The sequence below is a fragment of the Dipodomys merriami genome, unplaced genomic scaffold (genome assembly GCF_024711535.1).
Source record: "Dipodomys merriami isolate MVZ:Mamm:240054 unplaced genomic scaffold, mDipMer1.0.p SCAF_14, whole genome shotgun sequence".
Classification (NCBI taxonomy): domain Eukaryota; kingdom Metazoa; phylum Chordata; class Mammalia; order Rodentia; family Heteromyidae; genus Dipodomys; species Dipodomys merriami.
The window spans coordinates 33807005-33827268 of NW_027202715.1; the positions used below are offsets into that span (position 1 = coordinate 33807005).

A 20264-nucleotide genomic window follows, 5' to 3' on the forward strand; every position below is an offset into this window, starting at 1 on the left:
GCCTCAACCACTTTAGAGGTCTGGGGCAAGAGGTTTGCAGACTGACTAATTGGTGGTTTGCAGACCAACTAATAAAGATCTGGGTGTCAAGACTGCCTATGGGAGGCTTGGAGGTTTGTGGTTGAGGCTGCTCCTGGTTCTGGGTATCTAGCCCAGGACAAGATAGTTGCAGGACCCTTTTCTGGTGTGAATAGTGTAAATAAATGTTATCTTTAACTGTGCCTCAGTGGATTGTCTCACTCTTCAGAGGTCTTACATCCACCAAACCTCCAAGCCTCCAATGGGCAGCCTGACCTTCATTACTTGGTCTGCAAACCTCCAGAGCTCCAAACCTCCAAGGGGGAAGGCTTTTCCCTTTCTTTCTCCTCCTCTGCAGGCCTCTCCACTCTGCACAGGCCTGCCCTGCCCTGCTCCGGGAGGAGCATCTCCACAGGCCTCTCTAGAGGAAGGTCCCAAATGGCCTCCAGAGGAGGCCCTGAATGACCTCTGGAGGAGGTCCCAAATGGCCTCTTGAGGCTTGCCCTGTCCTCCACGGGCCTGCCCTGCTCTGCTCCAGCAGGTTTCCCCTCCTGCCATCTTTCCCTCCACTCCTAACTATTCTGTTGGTCGCTGACCCTCCTGCTCAGGACTAACGGTTTTCCAACTGCCATTCATGCTCCTCCCCCAAGCTGCCCCTGTCCAATCCCCATAGGCGGCCCAGCATGTGGGGCTCAACGCCCCACCCCCTCTAGTAGCACGCCCTACCCCTGCTGGCAGCATGCCCCGCCCCCCCAGGGGCACGCCCCGTGGGGCAGTGACGACCCCTTCCTGTGGCCCAGTTTGTGGAGCCCTGAGGCTTGCGTCTTGATGCCCTGTCCCCTCTAGTGGGCCGGGCCATGAGGCCACGCTGATGATCAGGGCCCCACTGATTACCGGGGCCCCACTGGTTACTACAGAATCTTGTGCACTATTGGGGCTGGCTTTGAACCTCAGTCCTCAGATCTCAGCCTCCTGAGAAGCTAAGATTACAGGGGTGAGCCACCAATACCCAGCCAACTCTATATGTGACCACTGTCCAATTTGTAGCTCTGTCCACAAAACCTACCCTATGTTTAAAATGCCCCAATACCCCGTAAGAGTTGGGTGAGTCTTGTGAGCAGAGCTACAAATTGGACAGTGGCTCTGGTCTTGTTGCCTTAGCAACCAGGAAAACCCTATGCTTGGTGCATACCTGTCTTCTCTATACCCTGAAGACAGCTGAAAATAGGTTGAAATGCTGTCTTCCCCTAGTGCACCTGTGCCATATAGTAAACTCCGTCCTTTGCCCTTGTCTCTTTATTTGACATGTAGGAGCAAGAGGCTGGACCTGAAATGTAGAACTTCTGGAGTTGATGCCTGGTGCCAAAAACTGCTTACACTTGGACCATTTCCAAATCCTATATCCTGGGCTTTACTAGGGATTTGCAGTGTGGGCCAAAGAAAATATTAAAAAGGTATACTAGAGGTTGTCTTGGCCAGTGTTTCTTAGCGTGTGGTTTTGGGACCAACAGTATTGGCATCAGGAACCTGGCAGCAATGAAAATTCTAAGAACCTTCTATTTTACCTCTGAATCAGAAACTCTGAGGATGGTGTCTAGGAATTATTGTCTTAACAAACCTTATAGGTGATGTATACATGAGGAGTTTCAAAACCAGAGCACTAACAGTTTTCAAAGTCCATTACACATTAAAATCATCTGAAAAGCCTTAGGAAAATATGAATGACTCCAACCGCACTTTGAAGATCGTGAGGAAATTGATCTGCAGTGAGGCCCAGCAACTTGTCTAACTAATGAAGAATCTAGGAGCTGAGAAGATAAAATAACTTTTCAAGGTCACATACCTAGTGAGTCAGACTGTCCTAGAAGTGTTTGTTCTAGCAGACTGTTTTGAACGTTTATTTTCAGGGACCCCTTTCATTTAGGCCTTCTGGTTCTGCCAGAGTTGTTTTGTCAGTTTTCTATTTCCACACACATATAGAACACACACCTTTTTAATGCCACCAACAAAATGCACTGAAAATTTTGCATTCTTAACAAATTTTACTGAATAGTATCAAGTCAAAATCAGGAGATTATAATCAAACACTTTCCAATTAAACACGTAGGCACTATTGGAAGTTGTCTGTGCCAATTTCAGCATGCACATCCCAAACTGGTTATGCCTTTACTTTGACTTTTCCGAATACATCAACAAGCATCTTAGCTGTGAACAAATGTCCAGTAATGTGGCTGTATCATGTAGATCTCTTGGGATAGACAACACCTGGATACACATAAATAAGAAGCAGAATTGAACCCAGCCATAGCCTGGGTTCACCAATCAGCAGGTGCTGGCGACAGTAGTGCCAGTAATGCTACAGCAAACTTCTGAATTCTTCACCCAAATTGTTTTATCTTATCATTGTTGATTTGGTTTGCTTTTAGATGGTTGAAGGCTGAAGGCCCCTTTCCAAATAAAAAACAAAAGTTTTGATGTTGTAGTCTTCTTTATTCCATGACAACAGTCTAAAGCTATTCATACCAAAAGAAAATTATAAGGAAAATGGTTGAAGCTGGTCCAGGTCCAGTTGGCTCAAGTTGATTCAAATTGTTTCCAGGGTGGGTTCTTGGGTCCAGAATCTTTAGGAATAAACCTGGAACCGGAACTGGAAATATATAGGAAAGGGTTTATGAGATCATCTACTTGAACTCAATTGGAGATATAGCTTCAACCAGGAGCAATTTACCATATATGTTCTGGCAGCCTTCCTCAAACAAAGGGAAAGAAGCAGTAAATAAAAGAAGAGTTCCCACCAAAAGTTCTCACTCAGATTCTTTATGCAAACAATGGATTCAAATGCTCAGAGAATGTTTGATCCTGACTGGTCTGTATCATATTCTTTATGTAAAAAAAGAAAAATAAAGTGGATCCTTAATTCCACAATTGCAGTGTCTGTCTTGATCAGTTATTGTTTGACCTCATTTGTATGCAGTTAACTTCAGCTTTTGCCTCCTAGATTGAGGAAGTTTTTTCCAGAGTCTGACCCTGGATTGTATCTATGTGAGGAAAATGTGTTTGTAGCTGCTGAATTTTTAACATTGAGACTAAATGTGAGTCCTGGTTCCCCTTTATGGCTTTGTTGTGAGGGATCGAAACAATACATAGGAGTTGTATTAAGTTAGAAATGAGCTGTTCTTTAGAAGCCAGAGTTCAGAAAAGTGGTGTGCCTCAGAGCCTCCTCATAAAACTCTAGGGCCTTGTTCATGTCCCCTTGCAATTTGTGAATGAGTCCAAGGAGGCTGAGGCTTTCCACAATCTGTATGTTCTGGTGAAGATGTTTTTCAGCCAGTTGTTTCAAAGCCTTGAGGAGCCTTCCCCTGGCATAGGAAATTTCCTTGATTTTTAGTCCTTTTAAATAATGAGTGATGGCTTTATCTTCAGAATTCTGGTGAAATCGTTGGAAGTGGCCATAGCGAAGATGAATCTCTTGCTGCATGCCTTCAGCACAGTTGTTCATGTTTAATGCTCTTTGAAAATTGTCCTCTGCCTCTCTGTATTGACCTATTTCTGCATGCATTTCAGCCAAGTCAACATAAGCCAACTCATATGTAGGCTTCAGTGCTAATGTCCTTTGAAACTTATGTATAGCCAGCTGAACTAAGCTATTTATATTTTCTGTATTTTGCCCTCTAGGCTGTCTGCTTGTTTGATTCTTTATTTGTAACACTTGTGCCTTGTAGCAGAGCCCAATCTGATGGTGTAGGAAGGCAGAGGAAGGAGTTTCCCGCAAGGCCCTTTGAAGGAGCTCAAGAGCCCTCTCCACACAGCCTTTCCTTCTATAAAATTTGGCTGCATATCGAAGGATGTACATCAGGGAGGTTGTGCTGCCAAGAGCTTCTTCAATATACATTTCCCCTTCATCTTCTTGTTTTACATCCTGGAGCTTCAGGGCAAGGAGGACCTTAATGTATGTATCTGCTGGATTGAGCCTAACTGCCTGCCTTAGGGGGTTTAGAGAAATAACATTGTTGTGATCAGAATCCAGGCGATAGAGAGTGATGGCATATCCAGTGCTGAACTCAGGGTTTTCAGGCTCCACTTGCAGAGCTTTTTCAAAGCAAGCCCTGGCCCGCACATAGTTCTGTCTTCCGCACTTGAGCAAGGCCCAGCCTTCTGCACAGTCCATCTCAGGACACTCCATGCTATAGCGAAACTGGCTTGCAAACTTCCGGCAAGTGTCCTCCACCTTGTCCAGGTAAGTCTGGGCTTCTTCTAGCCTGCCCATGTGGTAATACAGCCAGGCATAGTTGCCCCAGGTCACCAGGCTGCCTATGTCTGACAGGTCAGCATGCTCTCTGTGGATCAGGTCCTCAGCTTCATTCAAGCTCTGCAGGGCATCCTCATCCTGGCCTTGCAAATGTTTCACGTAGGCCAGGAGGTTGTGTATTCCTACGTTGTATTTGGTGTCTAGGAACTCAATCTCCTCCCAGATTCTGTTCTCTAAGTCAGGTACTGCAGAGTCTTCGACCACCAGCTCCCATGTGAAGTGACATCTCAGCTGATTGCAGTTTTCTTCTATCATAGTTCTGTGATGTTCCTGACTGCAAAAATTGACCTCAGTTATTTCTACTTTTTTACGTTATATGTACTAGAAATCAGTCCAGTACTTTAAACCACTAAATACACCCCCCCTGCAGTATCCTTGTCTCCCAATATTTGTTCTCTCTCTGCCTTTGATATTCTTATCATATGAAACAAAGCAGGTTGACATAAAAACCTAGAAGAAATGCTATGCTTCCAATGGTGTTGGTTGTCTTAAGTCTAAAATTTAGCTGAAAAAATTCCATTAATATCAATGTAATCTTAGCTCCATCTTTTTCACTGGAAAACTTTTTCTACTCCTGCTTCCTTCCAAGACCAGTATACCAATAATGCTTAAAGAAGAAGTAGAAAATCAAAATTAACCATTGAGCAAGTTCCTTACTCTTCTTTCTCATGCATCCAACATGTAAAAATGGTTTTCTTTCTCCACTCCCAAGAAGATTTCTTTGTTAACTATGGGGCCTGCATCTGCAAAGGATGACATCTTTAACTGAGACTGTTCTTGCTTTCAGGCAGCCTGCTTTGTAGGATGTTTGGGTGAGGAAAGAAGGAAACCAACTGTGACCTGGAAATATTACCCAATACAACCTAGTGTGTGTGTGTGTGTGTGTGTGTGTGTGTGTGTGTGTGTATGTGTGTGTATTGGGATGAGGAGGAGTGAGATCAGAAGTAAGTAAAATTATTGTACCTAAAAATTGCTAACCCAAAGAGTCACCAGTTCTACAAGATATGTCATTGGGAAGAGCTTTTGACTCAAATGCTTCTCTTCTGCTCACTGTAGTCCATAGTATGATGAGGAGAGTGCTATCCAAAGAAAATCACTTGCACAGACAGCCATTATTCTAGAGCTGCTAAAATATTGGGAGACATACCTGTCTAAACCTTATAGACATGTCTCTCCCAATCTTAGGAACCTCAGCTTCTGGCCCAGCTAGCACATTTGTGAGATGTAAAAAAAAAAAATCCTTCTTCCACATGTCTAATCAAGATCATTGCTAAGTGGAAAGTGTACCAGCTGTCTACCCTAATGGAGGCTAGACTATTAAGAGGTCAACTTCAACAACCTTCCCACTTGGTAGAAGAGAATTATTCTTTCCCATAGATAATTGTTTATCAACATTTATCTTCTTTTTGGTTTGTGTCCTAAGAAAAGTGTGGGATAGATTGCCATGCAGAAGTCCACAGTCTAAAATAGCAATATTGAAGACTGATAGTCCTCCTTCGGCTGTTAGTGGAAGGTAAATTATTAGAATTATGAGTATTACAATCCTGTATGCAAAAGGGTACTTGTTACAGGTCCTCAGATATTTCCTTAGATCCCCTCCCCTCAGTGGTTGTGCTCAGTAAGCATGCATGGAGGGAGGAGCTCATTCTCTCTCTCTCCCCACCTCTCTTTCTCTGTCTCTGTCTCTCTGTCTGTCTCTGTCTGTCTGTCTGTCTCTGTCTGTCTGTCTGTCTCTGTCTGTCTGTCTGTCTCTCTGTCTGTCTCTGTCTCTCTGTCTCTCTGTCTCTCTGTCTCTCTCTGTCTCTCTGTCTCTCTGTCTCTGTCTCTGTCTCTGTCTCTGTCTCTGTCTCTGTCTCTGTCTCTCTCTCTCTCTCTCTCTCTCTCTCTCTCTCTCTCTCTCTCTCTCTCTCTCTCTCTCTGTCTCTCTCTCTCTCTCTCCTGCACCAATAGGACCAAAACTATTTTGACATAGGCTTCCTTTAATCTGCTTTAGGTCAGGGGCTGGGGGGGGAGGGGGAGGTTATAGAAACCTGTACGATTTATTATGTCTTAGTATTTTTTCTCTTACCATCCAGTGTGTTAACTTGTAGATCCAGCTATACATCATATCTAAAATATAATTTAATATATATTTAAACTGCCCAAAAATAAACCATGAAAGAAATAATAACCCAATTAATAAATGGGCTAAAGACTTAGAGATACTTCTGAGATACTTCTCAGAAGAAGTAAGAATGGCCAATAGACACATGAAGAAATATTCACTATCTCTGGCCAGAAAAGAAATGCAAATCAAAACTACATTGAGATTCCACCTTACCCCAGCAAGAATGGCCATTATCAAGAAAACTAATAACAGATGTTGGTGGAGATGTGGCTAAAAGGGGACTCAACTACCCTGTTGGTGGGAATGTAGACTTGTTCAGCCACTCTAGAAAGCAATATGGGGGTTCCTCAAAAAACTAAACATAAAGCTTCCCTATGACCCAGAAATTCCACTCGTGGGCATTTATCCAAGAGACCACAAACAAGGTCACATTGAAGCTACCTACACAACCATGTCTATTGCAGCATTGTTTACCATGGCTAAGATATGGAATAAACCCAGATGCTCCTCAGTGGATGAATGGATCAAGAAATGTGGTATTTGTAAAAGGCAAAAGATTTATGCGATCTGAAGAGAAACCAGAGTATAGAAATGTGGTATTTGTACACAATGGAATTCTATGATTCCATCAGAAAGAATGGCATTGCCTCATTTTTAAGGAAATGGAAACACTTTGGAAAAAATCATATTAAATAAAGAAAGCCAGACTCAAAGAAATATACGCTCATGGAGTCCTTCATTTGTCATGGTGAATTCTTTTGCAGTCCCTGGCTTGCAATTCTTCTCAAAATAGTACAGACATTGGTTAATAAATGCATCTTTGTGGAAGAGTCTCTTTTACATTTTTTCTTTTCTATGAACTGCCACATCAGATTGGGGCAGAGAGCAAGCCAGATTTTTTTTTTTTTTTTGGTCAGTCGTGGGGCTTGAACTCTGAGCCTGGGTGCTACCCCTCAACTCTTTCAGTTCAAGGCGAGTGCTCTACCACTTGAGCCACAGCACCACTTCCGGTTTTCTAGTGGTTTATTGGAGATAAGAGTCTCCCGGTATTTCCTGCCCAAGCTGGCTTTGAATTCTGATCCTCAGATCTCAGCCTCCTGTGTAGCTAGGATTGCAGGTGTGAGCAACCGGAGCCCAACTCCAGAATGTTTCTGAACAGAAAATATTTTCTTCAGTTTAGTCATTGGAAACAAACCAGGCAAGAGATATTTATTTTGTAAAACAAGCATATTTCAAACTCAATGTTCAAATGACTAGCCTCATGCTCTTTCAGATGTTAGCATAAAGCTAACTTAGGAGGCCAGGTCTGGCCGGCGCCATATTGACCACATGGTGGATAGTAGGGTCTGGCATCTTGCCTTCATGCTGGGGGAAGGACCTCCCCCCCCCTCCCCCCGCATTATCTGTCTCCAGGTAATGGGCATGCCCAGACCCCTGGAGGCAGGGACAGGCACTTGGCTCATAGGTTACTGAATCTGTCGGTCCAGTGCCTGGGACTGGGAATTTCCTGAGGATCTGCCCCTTGCATGGACCTATTTAGGCCCAGACCAGCCTAGCCACCAGACACCATGCCACATGTGTCTCTGTGATCGTGTCCTGTGTCCTGTGTCCTGGCTCCTCTCCAGTCATCATGACATCGCAAATCAGCTCTCCATTGGAGCTGAACTGACTTGTTGGTATTATTATTTCTTTTCTCTTTAGCCTGTTTCCTAGCTGTGTTATGTGTATTTGTGTGCTGCAGGCCTTTGTGGGGTTTGAACTCTGGGCTTGGGTGCTGTCCCTGCGCTCTTCAGCTCAAGGCAAGTGCTCTACTGCTTGAGCCACAGTGCCACTTCCAGTTTTCTGGTGGTTAATCGGAGATAAGAGTCTCATGGACTTTCCTGCCTTGGCTGGCTTTGAACCTCGATCCTCAGATCTCAGCCTCCTGAGTAGCTAGGTTTACAGGCATGAGCCACCAGTGCCAGGCAGTGATTGTAATTCTTGCATTAAGAAAAACTGCTGGTTTCCTAACAGTGACTCAGACTAGGGGGAAAAAAAAGTATCCAGCTTAAAAAAAAAAAAAAAAAAAACTTTGGCTGAGAGGTAATGGGTGTGCCCAGTGTTCTAACAGGGCATTTAAATGCAAATTAAAGTCACTTTAAGTAAAAGGATTAAAAATGGGGTCCCCATTGTAAAAATTGGGAAGTCCTATGAGAGTGGCTGGCCTCCCTGACAAAGTTTAAAATTAAAATTGTCCTAAAAGTTTTTTAAAAAATCCAAAATGAGGGGCTGGAAAGGTGGCTCAGTGGTAGAGCGCTTGCCTTGCATGCATGAGGCCCTGGGTTCGATTCCTCAGCACCACATAAGCAAAAAGAAAAAAGCCGGAAGTGGCTCTGTGGCTCAAGTGGTAGAGCTCTAGCCTTGAGCTGAAGAGCTGAGGGACAGCGCCCAGGCCCAGAGTTCAGGCCCCACGACCGGACCCCCCCCCAAAAAAAATCCAAAATGGTAGGGGCTGGGAAGGTGGCTCAGTGGTAGAGTGCTTGCCTAGCATGCATGAGGCTCTGGGTTTGATTCCTCAGCACCACATAAATAGAAAAAGTTGGAAGTGACACTGTACCTCAAGTGGTAGAGTGCTAGCCTTGAGCTGAAGTGCTAAGGGACAGCATTCAGGCCCAGAGTTCAAACCTCATGACCAACAAAAAGGCTCCAGGTTAGCCCATGCTTATAGACCTACTTCCAAGGACCATCTTTGTGGCTGTATGGGTGACTCATTGATCTGGAAACTGGTTCGAAGCCAGCCCAGGCAGTGAAAGATCCCTGAGAGATTGTCATCACTAATCCACCAGCAAAGTGCTGGAAAAGCAGAGTTGCTTTGGAGCTCAAAGTGCCAGAGTGCTAGCTGAAAAACCTGAGCAACTCCATTTTACTTAAGACCCCATCTCAGTTCTGAGACTTAACTCGTGACCCACTTCAGCCCCAATGTCAGGAATTTATAACAGAAAGCCATGCACAATTCTTGGAGCCATAGATGGCCTTCGCTTAAGGCAGGGGTTAGCCTCCAAGTGACTTTGCCCCTGAGTGACCATGAGCTAAGAGTTTCAGTTAAAACCATATAATGTTCTGACCAACTGGTTCTTCAGAGCCCAGGGCGAGACATGCCATGCATACTGTTGGTCCAGGTGTGACTCATAACTGTTTGTGGTCAAGCTATGGACCAAGGATATTTTTCTGTAAAGGTCAACCAATCATATTTGCCCACCTTAGCTTTCTTTAAATGTTAACCAATCATGTAATTTCTTATGTAAAAGTTCCTTAAAGTTGTTTGTTCAATACTACAAAAACTGCTGATTATGCTTGGAGCCTCTTAGCGTCTCTGGTTGCCGAGTGCATGGAGGACCAGGCTTGAGCTTGCAATAAACAACTCTTTGCTGTTTGCATTGATCGTGGTTTCTGGTGGTCTGTGAGGGGGCATCCGAAAACAGGGTACTTAACTAGCCTTGAGCTGAAGAGCTGAGGGACAGCACTCAAACCCTGCATTCAAGTCCAGCAACTGACCAAGGAAAATGCCAAGGGTCATTTATTCCAGCATAGAGAAAGGCACTCCTGGGACCGTGGCAAATGATGGAGCATCCTGAGGCAGTAAGCCACTGCTTGGATTGCAGAAGTGGTGTCAAATCCTGGAGTCATTTGTGCACGGCCCTTCAAAAATTGGTCAGAGCCAGGAGGACATGGGAAGATAGTTTGTAAGCATGACTAATGTCCATGACTATCTACCTTGTAAAGGGACAGGAACTTGCTAGTCATCTGTGATAGTAGTAAAAAGCTAAGGGTATAAAATGTGGGGGATAGTTTAAAATCTCAACTCCCCCCGTATTTGCTCAAAGCTCTAATTGGCAGTAACTTTTGGGCTGGCAACAGCCACCTAAATTAATCTATTCAGGAAAGAAGTTTGTGGACCTGAGATTGTATCCCTATTGAGATCTGTCTAAAGGCCTACACAAGTAACTTAAGCATGGTTAGGGTCACTAGAGATCATGTTCCTAAGCCAGCCAGAAGATGCTTTTGCAAACTAGAGTGCTAAACAAGCTACACTGCTATAGCTGGAGAAAAGGTCTGTGCATTTGTTAAAAGTTAAATGTTGTATATAATTTTCAGTTTGGAGTAAAATAGTGCTCCTGATAACATCTCCTCCTGGCAACCCGTTGGTAAAATGGGCTAAGCTATAGGTACCTGACTAGGTTGTTTCAATGCCCCTGAGTCAGCTTGAAGAAGTTACAGAAGATGGGTCTTCACCCCTCAACCCCTTTAAGATCAAAGGAACAGAGTCACTTTAAAATGAGGAAGGATAAATTAAAGGAGGCATGGAAAAAATAGTGATAGCTGAAGTACCCAGTTTCAGATGCTCCCTCACAGACCACCAGAGACCACAATCAATGCAAACAGCAAAGAGTCGTTTATTGCAAGCTCGAGCTTGGTCCTCCACACTCGGTAACCTGTGACGCTATGAGGCCTCGAGCCCAAGTTACAGCACTTTCTATACATTTTTTAGGGAAGGCAGGGGCTATGCATACATTATAGTATCTTGCAACAAATCACTACACACCGAGGGAAAATCATAAAACAACTCTATAGTATAATTGGCGCATTACAAAATGGGAAAGGACCAGAAACAGGTTGTTGGTCAGATCAAGGGGGCCAATGTACTTTAAACTGGTTGGCTTGCCCCCCAGGGGAGGTCTCGAGGATTCGTGCTAAACTGCAGGGTTTCTGGTTTAGATAATGATCACCAGACCCTAGGAGGGGCTGTTCTGGAATTTCAGATATCTCGACATCCTGCCTTAAGCAAACACCACCTATGGCTCCAAGAATTGTTTGTGCATGGCTTTCTGTCATAAATTCCTGGCATTGGGGCTAAAGTGGGTCACGAGTTAAGCCACAGAGCTAAGATGGGGTCTTAAGGAAAATAGAGTTGCTTAGGTTCCTCAATAACAAATGGACAAGTGTAGAGACTACACTTAAAAATGGTTACAAGTCCAAGCCTCTGTGTCTGGCTAGAAAAACCTAGCTTTATTTAATAAAATCTCTGGTTATTAAAAAGGTGTCACCTTGGTAAATTACCCAGGAGATGCTACTGTCTACACTGCCTTAAAAACCAGTGGGGCTCCAGCCTGCAAGAGCCAGTGTACAACCAGGAAGGTAGTGGGAAATTTTACTAAAGTCAGACCTTAGGTTAAGCTTTTGTAACCAGTTTGTGCAGAAATGGCAGTACCTCAGCAGGAGGTGTGACAATCTACCCGAGCTGCTGGGAGACATTGCTGCTGCTGTCAAGCCCATCTCTTTGTAGTAGGAAGACCCCTACTCAGGCAGGCAAGCCCACCTAGTCGTCTGGAGTGACAAGAGCCCACCGCAACAAAGTTGTTAAAAAGGAAGCAACTATTGAGAAGATTCCTTCACTGACCAGGTAGGGCCGCAGCACAGGCTCGGGAGCTGATACTGTGACTCCCAGAGGCCCACGTACTTTGGTTTTTAAAGGCAAAATTCACGAGGTCAAGCCTGGTCATGTGCAGGTGACCAATGAGATTGTCACACACCCAAAAGATTGCACAGTCATACTAGACCACACGCAGGTGGCCAATGAGGTTATAGTTTCGCACAATGGCTGTTTAAACCAGCCTATCACTTTTGGTTTAAATGACTCACAAATTCAATGGTAAGGCGGAGCTTATGGTAGGCATATACAAGGAGGAGTTTAGTGGAGTTTACCATAAGCATGTGAAAAAGGCAGAGGTAAACTCTTGATGTTTCCAGTATGAGCCAGATTACTTACTACCTGTCCTTACCAGAACAATCAAGGTGGGTTAGGTTGTTAAGGGGAGGGGGACCTAGAGGCATTCTTTCCATTCTAAGAACTGGGCTGGTTGGAGACAAGGTCTAGTTAACCTTGTTTAGAGGGTTTTCCCCCTAAAATCCCTAAAACAAAGGCAAAGCCTGGAAAGAAGCTGGACCAGCTCTAGTTTCTCCTCAGGGCCTACTTCACCCTTCTAATCTGGAGATTCCTGTTTGAGTAAAGTCCAAAAATGGCCTGGCAGCATCTGGAGGAGACTACATCATCATCCTGACCACCTCCACTGTGGTCAACGTGGACTGGACTCCTTTTTGCCTGACTCCATCACCTGCAACTAACATCTGGTGAAAGACTGCTTTGGATCTGCCTAACGTAAGACTTTGGTTCCAGGACATTCTTTTGTGGGACATAGATTTGTAAATCAGAACCTGCCTGACATGGGAAAGCAGGGCAAATTCCCCTGACTGAAGGGGTACCAAGCATATGGAGCCAACTTTTAACTGCTGGAGACTCCATAAATTACAGGAGTAAATGGCCTAGGCAAAAATTCAGTCCTTTTACAGAGAAATCAATTATTTGATTTCATGTACATAAGAAAAAAAGGAGGGAATGAAGTAAGAAGGCCAGATCTGGCCAGCATCATATTGGTCACATGGTGAATGGTAGGGTCTGGCATCTTGTCTTCATGCTGGGGGAAGGACCCTCCCCCCATCATAATGGGCATGTCTAGACCCCTGAGGCAGGGGCAGGCACTTGGCTGATAAGTTACTGAATCTGTCAGTCCAGTGCCTGGGACTGGGAATTTCCTGGCGACCTGCCCCCTTGCATGGACCTATTTAGGCCCAGACCAGCCTAGCCGCCAAGACTCCATGTCTCAGTGATCGTGTCCTGTGTCCTGTCTCCTGGCTTGTCTCCAGTCATCATGGAGTCCCAATTCAGCTCTCCCTTGGAGCTGAATTGGTTTGTTTGTATTGTTTTGTTGTTTCTTTCCTCTTTAGCATGTTTCCTAGTTGTGTTGTGTGTATTTGCATGCTATGCAGGCCTTTGTAACAACTGGTAGCCTGCAGCCTGTTAACTGTATAATAAAATTTCCAATATTCTGTATTTTAAAATGTGGCATGAGTCTCAAAAGACTCATAATATGCAGATTGCTAGGCTCACTGCCCACCAGGTTCTGACTCACCAAATGGGGGAGAAGGGACTGGAATTTGCATACCAGTAGGTTCCCAGGTGAATCTTGATGCTGCCTCTTTGAGGATCACCTTAGAACAGTTGCTCTAGTGAAAAGCAATGTCATGGCAATCATAAGTTGAGTTTTACAGTAATCACAAAACTGTGACTTGGTATTGACAAGGTCAAAGGAATAAATATCTTTGAAAATAACTTCTTCCCTCCTGGATTCCATCAAATTATCAAACAAAATATCGCTTCCTCTCCTTTCCCACCTGGATGTCTCCACACCTGGATGTCTGAAAGTATCAATAATTGTTGCTCTGACCTCACCACATGTCAGTGTCCCTTCTTCTGTTCTTTGATCCCAAGGGACATTGTCACATTAGGGTTGTACTACCCAAATACCATCTCCTATGGGATAAAGAAGGTGTTCTTGTCCATTCCTGGAAAGGGCTGAGCTCATTAAACAAGTTCTGAAAAAGGGAAGTTAGGAATCTTGCCTTTGAGCTTGAGTGCAGCCTCTTTCTCTCACTCTTTATTTGTCTTGTGGGTAAGGCGGCTAAAGGTGCCATTCAAAAACTATTAACTCAGGAAAAGGTGAAGTTCCTAGTATTCATTGCTAAACTCTCACTGTGCTGGGCTTTGGGCAATCAGTAATTTAGTCTTTCACAAAAGGCCTCTCCAAGTCTGACTGCTCCTTCTTCTTACCTCTGTAGGCCTAGTGGTGTCATGTTGTCTTTGTTGTTAGTCCCCACTCCACCCCACTGTCTATCACCATCCCCTATTGATTTCCTTGAACTTTGCCCAAACTGTTAAATGGGAATTTGATCAGTAAGAGACAGAGAAGCCATACTTTAAGAGGTTGAATTGGGAGTCCTTATTAAAATGCTGGCATTTGCAAGTGGACTCCTGTCCCAAAGAACTTGCAGCCTCTAATGCAGCTAGTGTGCTAGCTATACAGACCAAAAACCACATGTAGTGTGAGGAATTAAACCTAACAAAGAGTGTTACATAAGTAAACCAAACCATCTAAGGGAACAATCAGGGGTGATCAAGGGTCAAATTATCTAGGGGAAGCAAGACTCTCCAGGAGCTTAACAACTCCTGACACAGCTGTAAAACAAAGAATGTCCTCTATCCTCTCCAGAGTTCTCAGAAAGCCCCCATCATCCACCAAGATGCCAAGATGGAGCCAGTTAGACCCAGTATCCATATTTCAATACCACCTTAAACAATCCTTTATTAAATGAGATTGATGGGTCCCTGTCAGCATTACAACCGTGAGTAAGAAGGCTCTTTTATAAGGAGATTTGTCTAGGAACTGTTTGGTAAGAAATGTTCTGGAATTGCCAAGTGCACAGAAGCAAAGTCAGTAAAACAAAGAAAGCTTTTACCTCATTGTCTGGGAGACAGCAGGTGCTTCTTAGTCTTTTGGGTTGCCAGAAGGAGACTGCCACTCACGTGAGGTAGAAGCACCAAACCACCGGGCTAGGGTAGGTGTAGCAGCTCGAACTCACGGTGGAGATTAGAAAGCAAGATCCAGAAGGAAGTGTGACTGCAGCAGATGGGGAAGTGATCACAGACCCTGGGACCTTTTACTGGCTCACAGTCAGGTGACTGACAGTTTCCTGTTTCAGGCAAGGGAATTCTGGCAAGCCTACCTCGCCCTTCCCATCCTTCCGAGAGAAGAAGGGTGCCGGCGGTGGTAAGGCTGTTCTCCTCAGTGGACCTCACATGAGGTACTTATATAGGGGAAGAATCTCAGGCAGTTTTTCACACCCTGAAGATCGAATGAAATTGGCATGTTTCTATCTTGGTTAAAATGAACATACACAGAAGGCTGTCTCTACTTTGATTACAGACTTGTTTACTTGCAGCAGCTAGAGAGGATGTTTGTGAGATGCTGTTTTCATACGCAAATTCCCTGTTAGTGTACATGTGGTCTTGGAGATAGCAGATAATTAGATCCTGTGACGACAGACATCAACCAGTGGTAAGTAGGACCAGACCAGCAGAGCACATGAATAGTTTCATGGAAAGAGTCAGACTGCTGTCATTGGTAACTATCACATTATACCCAGCCAGGCAATTCCAGGACATTCAGGGTCAGTGGTTTAGGGATAGAGGGAAGGCTATAGAAATCGATTTTCAGTGTGTGGCAGAATGAACTCTCAGATGTTTATAACTTTTGTAAGGCTGTTCCCTCTAAGTTTGAGATATTTGTCTCTACAAAAAGATCTATGTTATATTCATTTTTCAGCAAAACCTCTATTACTGCTCAGTCAGATGTTATCCTTAACCTGAAAACAACCTTGTTTGGTCTGGTTAGTAGAAGAGTATGAGCACATACTCAGAGAATGCAGTGGGTTACTATACATAGTACTCTATGAAGTGTGGATTTATAAAAGTATCTCAATCTTAAGTCCCCAAAACTCTTTTTGACGGCCCTCAGGTTTCATCTATTTCTACTATGATTTTTTTTTAAAGATCATCTGTTGCAAAAAGTAGCAACCACCACAGAGGTTATTTAACAATATCTACATGTTGGCTTAAAATTTTCTGAGACCAAGGCTAGTGTAATTGCCTATGGAATTAGCAGAGGGGAAAAAAAGAAAAAAATTGAAAAACTGCTACTGTGACATCTTGTGAATTATTATTGGGTCATCTGTAAGTTCCCACATCTTGGTTGTGCAATGGGCAGATAAGCAAATGAGTAAAGACCAAGAACCATTTCTCTGAGCTTTTCAAGATAGGGTTATTGACTTCATTATAATCTACACATCATTATGGTGTGAAACTAGACCAGCTACGCTCATTGTCTCATTGTCTTGGTTCTTTACAAGGGTTTCTAAGGTCTTGGAAGTCAGATTCTGAAAAGTCCTCACCTTGTGTCCCTCCCTGGTTACAAAAATCTAGTAAGTTTCTATTTCCCTGATACTGTACTGTTTCCCTGATATGATGTACAAATTCCTACCCCAGTTGCATCATGTTACACTCCTCAGAACTTGACTCACTCAATTCCTCAATTCCATGACCTCCCCCGAAACTTTGCTTACATTTCATTCACACCTGTCCACTGCTGCTGCCTCCATCCCCATTTGGAGTAACCCAGCAAGTCTGTCACTCAATAAGGCTTTAAGCTTGTGTAAGTCATTTTAACGGATACATCCCATCCATCCCAGGGGACCACGCAGAGGCAGGCAGGCACAGGAGAAAGATTATTACAAGGTTTATTAGAGGAGCCATATTTCCCTCAGAGAGAGAGCACACAGCAACCTTCACTATCTCAGTAGCAGCAGGGTCAGGGGGAGCAGGAAGTGAAGTAAATGGGAGCTCCTATGGGTCTGGGTGGAGAGAGGGAGGGGCCAGCTGTATGACCAGAACTCCAGGGCAGAGAGGAGCTCAGGTCTGGGTGGAGCTGAGGACCAAAGGTGGGCATAATGCTTACACATTTGCCTCTCATTTCTTACAGGGTTACATTTCCCAGGTTCCCTTGCAGCAAAATGTGGTCATGAACCTGACCTGACAATTTTCATGCATTAATGTTCTTTTTATAATTTAATTGTATTGTCAAGGTGGTGTACAGAGGGGTTACAGTTACATTCATAAGATAGTGAGTATATTTCTTGTCCCACTTGTTACCCCTCCTTCATTTTTCTCCCACTTTCCCTCCCTCCCAATCCCCCCACCAAGTTTTATAGTTCATTTCTAACGTTTTGTCTTGTGAGTATCACTGTTGCACTGGTTCACTCTGAGATGCTTTTTGATATATTCTGTGTGTGTGTGTGTGTGTGTGTATGCATAACACACATACCAGTATTGGGGTTTGACCTTTTTTGCACAAGACTAGCACTCTACCACTTGCACCATTACTCTGCTTCCAGGGTTTTTTTGTTTTTTTTTTCTGGTCGGTTGTGGCGCTTGAACTCTGGGCCTGGGCGCTGTCCCTCAGCTCAAGGCTAGCGCTCTACCACTTGAGCTATAGCGCCGCTTCCAGTTTTCTGGTGGTTTATTGGAGATAAGAGTTTCATGGACTTTCCTGCCCGGGCTGGCTTTGAACCGTGATCCTCAGATCTCAGCCTCCTGAGTAGCTAGGATTACAGTCATGAGCCACCAACACCCAGCTTGCTTCCAGTTTTTTGATGGTTAACTGGAGATAAGAGTCTCATGGCCTTTTCTGCTCTGGCTTGACCATGCACTAATTTTTATGCCATTTCCAGACCTAGCTTGTTAAATGTCCACATGTGTGTTTTTTATGAAGAACACTAGTAAACAATATTTAAAATGGTGGAGTTGAAATATGGGAGGAAAGTTAATCCCTGAAACACAGACTGGCATCTATCAATCAGGAACAGAGGCTGGGGATTTTGACAACATTGCCCAAGTCAAATTTCAGGGTTTTTTCTGGGATAATATCTTCCACTGACAAAATAAGCAGAGATAAACTAGGACAAATTCAATTTGTAATATTCTTTCCCAAGTTTTAATTATCATTGTTAGGTCTGCTCAAGAGAAAACCCTCTCCCCTCTTCCTCTTCATGAAATATAGCAAAAGCCTTACCAGAAATTACCTGCCCCAAACCAATAATCACCTGACTGCCAACCACTTGACTGTGAGTCAGCAAAGGACCCTAGACCCAAGTCACTTCCTCATCCACTGAGATTACTTCCTGAATGTCTCTGATCACTCTTCCTTCCAATAGTAAGAGGTTCCCCGGGCTCTGAGATCACTTCCATATCCACAGACATGCTGTCGTTCATGAAGAGGAAGGGGGTAGAGGGCTGTTCTCCCAGGCAAACCAAATAATCATGATCTATTCAAATTCAGTGTACTTATTTAATTAAGATAGAGAGCACCATAATGATCTAATTGGACAAAGAAAATTGCTAAGTACTAAGAGAAAAAGATTTGTAATTTAAACATTCCCTTTACTCTTCCAATGTTCTTTTTGGTGGTAGTATTTTATCCAATCTGTTTTGGAACTCTAGTGGGTCTTACTTCACTGCAATGGGTAGTGAAAGATGAAAGGACCACTCTAGTTGGAGATGAGCATCTTTACCGTAAATCCCCTTCTCCAAAGACCACCTGAGAGGCTGAGTCTGTTGATACATGCTGTAATCTCAGTAATAATGTGGAGCATAGGAGGAGGATCTGGGTCTGAGGCTGGCCCCAGGCAAAAATTCATCATTCTACATGAAAAAAAAAACAACTAATGTAAGAAAAGGTCTGGGAGTATGGCTCAATTGTTAGAGCTCCTGTCTAGCAAGCATTGTGGCACTGAGTTTAGTACCACAAGAATAGAGAAGGAGAATCACACTTATGGTTGCACAAGATCGGTAGCAATTACTAGTTGCTATTCAAGAAGACATATACCAAGGCGAACGGTGGAGTATCATCACAAGAGGATTTGTTAGATTTTGAACATGTGTTAGGGGATTGTAGAATGTTTTCAAGCAATCAGGAGTTTGCTTGAGAATGATTGCTATATGGAAGCAAGAACTGAAAGCATATCTAGAAAGGGAAAAGAAAAGATTAGACCAAAGCTAAAGGTATAATCTGACCAAAGTACTGTCATTCTTATTAGCTGGGTTGGGGCTGTTTGGTTGGTTTTGGACCCAGTAGAATAACATATCTATTTTGATCTATGCTCAGACATGTTTACACCAGTAGCCCTGAATTTTGTCTTCATCTACTATCATCACAATGTGGTTTTATCTGACACTAATGGTCTTTGGAATTGTTTATGTGCTGCAGGAGCCCAAGCCAGCTTGAGAAGGTTCTTGCCAGAGAAAGTCTTTGGGACTGTTCAGTAGACAGAGGGGTATATCTATGTCTAAAGATGAATACATATATGAAGGCTTAAGCAGAAAAGGAATGTTGTTTTTCGGTTCAAAGTTACAGACCATATGGGAAAAGGGTATGCCTGAAAAAGAGTATAGAAGAAAATCTCTGTACAAATTAAAAATCTCTTATGTCCTGTATGCAGTTATTTCTATTTTCTTTCTTTCTGTTTTAGTTTTCTGTACTCTTTGTCTTGTATATAAGCTTATCTGATCTGTGGATGGGAAAAGGAATCACAGAAGCAGCAGGACAAAGGATGAACTAATGCAACAATGATATTCACTAGACACTATGTTGGAAGTGAACTTGACAACTTGGGGAGCAGGAAGTAGGGGGTAAGTGGGAGGATATGAGGGAGGAGGTAACAGTGTTTAAAAAGAAATGTTCTCATTACCTTACTTACGTAACTGTAAACTCCCTGCTCATCACCTTTACAATAATTTTTTTAAAAAAGAAAAATAAGCATCTCTTTCCACACTTTATTCAAAGGAAGGTTTAGGTAACTTGAGATAGAGTACCTCTACCTGTAAGAAAGAAACAAGTTTCTAGAGCCTAGAGGATGTTCTGGCACTCCTGATACCTTAAAATTATTTAGATCCATGACCTCAACAATGATAATTCTGGTTCTACTTCCTATATATATTTGACTTACAGAAACAAAAGGTACAATTCTCCAATTGTAATAAAAGCAAGCCAGGAACTGGAAATGGAACCACCCAGGGGAACAAAGGAAAGGAAACAGCCTAGGCCATCCTGCCTGAAGTCGGCTTCCTTAAAGGGAAGATTGGAAGCCTGTTTGCTTCCAAGGGAGAATGACTTTTGGACAAACATCTGCAAAAAGAACAAACATGAGCCATTGGAAAGAACTCACAACAACCTTCCAGGTGTCAGATCACCAGCTGACAGGGCTTTCTCCCAGCCATCCCTCAGCTCACTTCTGTGTGCTCTGAGTACAAGATGATAAAGCCCCTTTAAACAACAACTTGCATCC

The 20264-nt window shown here is 43.6% G+C and overlaps 1 protein-coding gene across 2 annotated transcripts; it reads right to left on the minus strand.

Moving 5' to 3' along the window:
* Positions 1-2040: 2040 nt before the first annotated feature.
* On the minus strand, positions 2041-15182 carry LOC138826110 (interferon-induced protein with tetratricopeptide repeats 1B-like). Of its 2 annotated transcripts, none has more exons than XM_070021156.1 (2): positions 14826-15182; positions 2041-4601 (listed from the first exon to the last, which is right to left on the minus strand). In XM_070021156.1, the coding sequence occupies exons 1-2, from the start codon at positions 14828-14830 to the stop codon at positions 3197-3199; spliced, it is 1410 nt and encodes a 469-aa protein (XP_069877257.1). In that variant the 5' UTR covers positions 14831-15182; the 3' UTR covers positions 2041-3196. The 2 variants fall into 2 exon arrangements, with proteins under 2 accessions (XP_069877257.1, XP_069877259.1); XM_070021158.1 differs by lacking the exon at positions 14826-15182 and adding an exon at positions 13442-13525.
* Positions 15183-20264: the final 5082 nt, after the last annotated feature.